The sequence below is a fragment of the Ipomoea nil genome, unplaced genomic scaffold (genome assembly GCF_001879475.1).
Source record: "Ipomoea nil cultivar Tokyo-kokei standard unplaced genomic scaffold, Asagao_1.1 scaffold3087, whole genome shotgun sequence".
Lineage (NCBI taxonomy): Eukaryota > Viridiplantae > Streptophyta > Magnoliopsida > Solanales > Convolvulaceae > Ipomoea > Ipomoea nil.
The window spans coordinates 2,435,854-2,442,478 of NW_017619515.1; the positions used below are offsets into that span (position 1 = coordinate 2,435,854).

Consider the following 6,625-nt stretch of genomic DNA (forward strand, 5'->3'; position numbering starts at 1 on the left):
AAGTCCCTGCGGACGCAGTCGGTACATCCGGTCAAAGTTCTCCAGCTTACGGTAACCAGGGTCGAGGGTTGCCACCCGGCGCTATGGCCGCAGCCCTCGACCCTTCGCTATCGCCTAGGTCAGCGACCCGTTTGGCCGACGACCTTTTGAATAAGAAGAGGGTTTTCTTGAGTAGCCTGTCTGCCGAAAAACATCAGAGCTTGCTGACTAAGAAGGATGCGGAGGACACCGCTACCCTCCTGACCGGGCGGGTCTTGTTCAACACCCGGAGGTCCCGGGGGACGGTCATAGAGCGCACGCAGGGGCTTTGGCTCGGGATGCACCTCGATTCCCTGAAGACCCCCTTGACCTATCCCTTCAGCCCGTTTCTCCTCGCCTTCTTGAAGTACTATGGCGTTCTTCCGGACCAAATTTGTCCCAATGCGCACCGGATCATAGCGTGTTTCTCGCAAATTTGCGCCCGGCACGGTCTTGAATGTTCGATGGACTTGTTCAATTTTGTGTACTCGGTCCACCCGCTTGCGGCTCGGTATGGAGGAGGGTTCTTGGCCGCCCAGACTCGGAGTCATCATTGTAACATCCTGGATTTTCCGGAGAACAATCGGGGTTGGAAGAACCGGATCGTTTCTATCGAGTATCCCTGGGAGCTTCCGGTAAAGAGGGTTTGGTCCCTCCACTTTACCGCGTGTAAACGTCCCGATCCAACACGGGTCTTGAAAACCGCAGCGGCTAAGATTTCTTCTGAGTTTTATGAGTTCCTTATCTTCCGGTCGACCGCCGAGTACGAAGATGCTCGTCTCGAGCCACCGAGGTACGACCTGTCGGAGAAGTATGTTCCTTTGCGAGCCGAGGTGACGGTGGCCGTGCAACCGGCGGCTCTGGTTCCCGAGTAGGAAGGTTTGTTCGCACATTACCCGCACGGACGAGGGGTGTACGTGTATTACTTTCCTGTGTTTAACTTGTACGTGCATTATCTTCTTGCAGGTATGAAGCCTGGTCGAAGTTTTCAGGCGGCACCTTCCGCGGTCAAGGTTCCCCGTCCCAAGGCGACTCTAGGTGGGAAGAAGGTGACGGCGTCCGACGCTCCTCCGGCCGCAGTGCCCACCACCTCCGTTCTGACCGCAGTTCCCCTCAACGTGACCAACCGGGTAGACGAGGCGGCTCCGACTTTAAGCACCGGGTCGGACTTGCAGATCATTAAGGCCACGGGCAAGCGCGGCAAGGAGAAGGTGGGGGAGTCTGAAGGCGCTGTCAAACGGGCGCGCCGCCAAAGTCCTCCCGAGCTAACCCCTCTCATGAACTCCCTGACGGGCGGTGATTTACCGGGCAACCCGTTGGCGAAGTTGAGCGCCATCTTCCCAGCCGAGGACGATATGGCCGGGTGGACCCCGGAACAGGTTTCCGAGCGCGGGGCTGAGAACTTAGTGCAGGTATGCTTTTCCCTAATCTGGTCTTCTTTATAACCGCCACTCCGGCTAACAAGCTTTATTACAGCTTACTCGGGTGCTCACCTCACTCTACTACCGGTCGAAGAGCTGGTCGGAGAGCGACTCTCTCAAGAAGGAGGTGAAAGAGCTACGGAAAAAGCTGAAGGCGTCTGAAGATGGCAAGGAGATTGCCGAGGCCATCGCCAAGAAGGCGATCGAAGAGGCCGACGAGGCCCGGAAGGAGGATGAAGACCTTCGCTTACGGCTGCGGGACCCGGTTGGCTTGGCCGCCTCTCTCTGCCAAGACTCGGCGGTTGCTGAGCAGTTTTTCCGGTCGTTCATCAAGTACAAGGTGGCTGAGGATATGGTGTGGGTTTTTGGCAACTGGGCTTATGCTTCCGGTCGACGGGATACGCACCGGGAGGTGAGGTCGGTTCTATCCGAAGTTTTCGAGGGGAATGACCTCGATACGATCTTAGCCAATCTGTCGGAGAGCGTTGCCGATCCCGGCCCAATGCCATACGCCGAGGCGGACGCAGGCGAGCCCTCCGCGGCTACCGGAAAAGACCCCGCAAGTTAGGCCGCCGTTAGTTGGCGTTTGGGAGGTTATTATTCTGAAACTTCGTTTGGGAGCCCAGTCCCTGTTGTACCAGGCGTTGAATTGTTCCCCCTTTTTGAATGATGTCGCTCGGTTTTATTTTGCGTTTGTGCTTCAAGCTTTGAATTTTTACTTAGCGTGTTTCGATTTTCCTGCCATTTTCATTTCGATTACATTTTTGTCCATTCGACACGCGAGTTGTCCGTCGCTCGGGATCCCCCTTATAGCCCCCCGAGTCCGGGCGGCCATGACGGTTGGTCAATTGCCGGTCGGACTACAAGAAGAAGAGGGGAACGCGAAAAGATGCGTGTATATCCCCCCGAGTCCGAGCGGCTACGACGGTCGGTCGATTGCCGGTCGGACTACTAAGGAAATGAGGCAAACGCGAAAAAACGCGTGTATAGCCCCCCGAGTCCGAGCGGCTACGACGGTCGGTCGATTGCCAGTCGAACTACTAAGGAAAGGAGGCAAACGCGAAAAAACGTGTGTATAGCCCCCCGAGTCCGAGCGACTACGACGGTAATGATGACGGTAATACAGGGTAGTGTATTTATACGGTCGTGGACAAGGCCCGGGTTCCCGGTGTCTGGTCGGGAAGCTCTTGTGTTGTCTTGTCCCCTCCCCTCTCGAAAGTCCCTTTCATGATGCATTTAATGCGCTATTTATAGGATCCAAAAGTTGGTATCTCCGGGCTTCCGGCATGACCTACACGTGGCAAACATGCACCGGATGCCGCCGCAGGCCGTGTGACTGCCCGCCACGCGGCGCTTAGGATCTGACTCCCTTTTAGTTCAAAGGCGCCCATACGACCAGGCACCGACCGACGGGGACAGGCCGGTCGGTCTGCCCAGCGCACGGTCTTCGGGTGATTCAGCCGGTCGCCCGGTTCCGGACGGTCGGGTCGGGTTGCTGGGGCCCTAACGGGGCGGCCGGGCAACTATCGACCGCCGTACGCTCTGTGTCCGGGCGTATATCCCTATCAAAGTCCTTAACTTTGTAATTTTAACACAATATGGTCCTCTGTCTATTTGACCGTTTGTTGACTGTGATTTTTGAGGATATATATGTAATTTCATGGTCAATCGTCGGTTTTTTAAGGTTCTGGTTGCATTTCCAGACCGCACTGTTACATTTGAATCCACTGTCGAAAGCAATCTACCAAATCCGGTCGCCTTTCTTTATCCTCCCTTTGAATTCAATGTAGTTGAGTTCGTACTAGAGCGAAGAAGACGACGTGTTTCCGAACCAGTGCAATGTCATCCTGGAGGCCTCCACGTGCTCTGACGAGAGCTGAAGGTTCTTCTGGAGATCGTCGATCACGGTCAACAAACGGTCAAATAGATGGAGGATCAAATCGTGTCAAAATTACAAAGTTAAGGACTTAATTGGCTGAAATTGAAAGTCGAGAACTAATTTGTGAATTTAGCTATAGTCAATGGACCATTTTGGGTATTTACTCTTGATATAATGGGGAGTTTAAAAGGGGTAAATGTGGAGACAAAAATGTGAAATATGTTATGATTATCCGAAAGTCCAAATTCCAAAATACAAGGGCAATTTGGTAATTTCACACCGCCTGTCTTCCTGCCGAAGAAGAAAGCTCCCTCTCATTGCTTCTTCAAGCTATGTTTATAATCCCCATCAACTTCTCCTTGCCACCGAAGAATTTCTCTCTCTCTCTCTCTCCCTCCCTCTCTCTATATATATATATATCTATTTATAGCTGAATCCCTCTCTGCTTTTCTCTTCTGCCGAGTTATGGGTTTGAGCCCACTGTACTCCCATGCTTATCACGTTATCATCGTCCTCACCACCACTTTCTTTCGCCACAAGCTCTGAATCGAATCTCCATTTTTGCTCTCTGCTTATTACAGCCTTATATAGCTTCTTCCTCTGCTGAACCCATTTTTCTCGTTCTCCTTCTGAGCTCTGCAACTTTTGAAAAGCTTCAGAGCTAAATTGAGAAGCTATATATGGAGGGCACTGGGAAGATGAGTTCTTGTGTTGATAACAGAGTTCTTCTTCAAAACGATAGATTTCCTTCCCCTTCTGAGGTTCTTGATTCCTTCTGGCTTCCCACCTCTAACCCTTCTTTTCAAGGTAATTTCTTGCTTACCCATCTCAAGATTTGCCATTCTTTTCTGCATTCAAGCTCAAAGATTGGATCTTTTTGCCTGGGTTTGTCTGTTCTTGAATCTTGAATTCTGGGCTTGCCTCTGTTTAATGATTTTGAGGTTGTTTGGTCTTTTCAGTGTTTTCATTGGGGAAATCATTAAATAAATTATTAAACTTTATTAGTTATTTTAACGTTAAAATGTTACAATTAAACATATCAACATGTTATGTTTGGAGATATGAACTTAATTATTAATTATCCACTAATAATTAGTGTTTCAGGATTTAAATTGGAGACCGATAACTGTCAAACTATCGTCGGTTGCTTTCTCGTTTTGAGGAAGAAGACAATTGATGGTTTGATTGTTGAAATCTTAATTATAGAGATATTATGGGTGAATAATTGGTTATTGGGCTCTAGATGTATAGAAATGATAAGTTAGTGTATTCAATTATAACTTTTTAATGTTTGGGTTTAATTGATTTTTTGTAGAAGTTTCAAGAGTTTATTTTATTCTTTTTTCCATTTTTATTTGAGGTATTTTGTGTGCTTTTGCAATGATAAATATCATATTTTTAGCAGTTTTCTAAACATTTTTTGTCTGTTCTCCCTTGGGAAGTAGATACGATTCTGAAATTTGAAGATTGTAGTCAGACAGGGCACCACAAAGAACTGAGCTTTCACATGTTGAAAACCATAAAATTTCTCAAAACTTTACATTAAAAACGGTGGCAATATAATGTTTTTTTTTTTTCAGCTTCTGCATCATCCATGGTGAATTTCAACGGCGGCGGTGGAGAGATGGAACGCGGCGGCGGCAATGAGGACTATGGCGGCGGTGGGTTCTATCAGGCGGAGAAGAAGCGGCGGCTCAGCCCTGAGCAAGTCCACTTTCTGGAGCAAAGTTTTGAGGTGGAAAACAAGCTTGAACCGGAGAGGAAAGCCCAACTGGCTAAGGACTTGGGGCTGCAGCCCAGACAGGTTGCGGTTTGGTTCCAGAACCGGCGTGCCAGATTCAAGACAAAACATATTGAGAAAGAATATGATTCCTTGAAGTCTTGCTATGATCAACTCAAAGCTGATTGTGATTCCCTATCCAAGGAAAATGAGCAATTGAGAAATGAGGTATCCTCCATCTGTCTCAACTAAAAGTTTATATTATATTCGATAGGTTAATGTTACAGGTGTCCCGGGACAAATACTTTTTAAAGCTAATAGTGTGTTAAGAGATCACCATTCTTGAATTCAATTACCAACCTGAAGGGTTACTCCAGTCAAGTTGGTCAAATAAGTTGGACTGTTTATTGCCCTTATTGATTTGAATCAATTAGCTATAAGCAACTTAGGTTGATTTACAAGTTCGACTCCAGCAATTTGAGTCAAGCAGTTATAGGCAATCTAGACTGGTTTACAAGTTCGATTCCCAACAGGAGTAGGCTAATGACCTTGGTTGTAATTATGGACAACGTTTACCTTCTTGTAGTCGTTTGCTAACTACCATTATAAAGTGAATTTTACTCAATACACATTTTTGAGTAATGACTGTGAATTTTTCTAGTAACCCAAAAAAAGTTGTGTGATTAAGGGATAGTGACAATGGTTTTTGACAGGTTCAACTGCTGACAGAAAAGTTGATGAGGAAAGAAAAGGGTTCTGGCGGCTTTCCTCAACCGGCAAAACCAGAATCATCATTGGATCCAACCACCAACAGAAACCTGGGAAAACCTCAAGAACAGCTAATCCTCCACACCACAAACTCCTCCCAGGATAATAATGTGTGCAAGCAAGAGGATGCAATAAGTTCAGCTAAGAGTGATGTGTTTGATTCGGACAGCCCCCGTTACACGGATGGGATCCATTCCTCCTCCTTGTTCCTGCAGCAGGAGCCTGCAGATTCCTCGAATGTTCTCGACTCCGATTTCTCCCAGGACGACGATGATAGCCTCAACCGCGGCCTCATTCACTCGCCCTGCGTTTTCCCAAAGCTCGAAGAAGAAGAGGATAAAGATCATTGCCTGCAAATGCTGCCACCATATTCTTGCGGTTTGGGGTTTTCTGTTGAGGATCAGACTGCACCTTCTTGGTTCTGGTCTTATTGATCTTAGCATATTGTTAGCTGTTAAAAGTTTAGTACTATGATAATACTACCTAGTAGTGCTTTCTGGTCCAATAAATATGTTGTAAAGTAAAGAATAATAATGTTGAATTTGAGACTAGGTAATGAAGTGAGCTTTTTGGTGGTTCCAACTTCATGTGGATCACCATCCATCTAGATACTTGAAATTAAACATCTTTTTTCGATTCGTCTCGACTAAAAGTATAAACTAACCGTATGTATATAAGGTTACAAGAATCTAACTACCCTAGCCTATGAGGTCTTGAGACCCCGAAAACATCCTTGTGAAGAAGGTGCCTAAAGGGTGTGTTTGGTTCGAACGTAAGAATCAAAATCGAAATAAGAATAAAATACTTGAAAATTTGAAT

General features: G+C 47.2%; 1 protein-coding gene across 1 annotated transcript; it reads left to right on the forward strand.

Annotated features, from left to right (window-relative positions):
* The first annotated feature begins 3,737 nt into the window (after positions 1–3,737).
* Positions 3,738–6,424, forward strand: LOC109166365 (homeobox-leucine zipper protein HAT5-like). Its single transcript, XM_019315338.1, has 3 exons — positions 3,738–4,125; positions 4,899–5,266; positions 5,752–6,424. The coding sequence occupies exons 1-3, from the start codon at positions 3,999–4,001 to the stop codon at positions 6,238–6,240; spliced, it is 984 nt and encodes a 327-aa protein (XP_019170883.1). The 5' UTR covers positions 3,738–3,998; the 3' UTR covers positions 6,241–6,424.
* Positions 6,425–6,625: the final 201 nt, after the last annotated feature.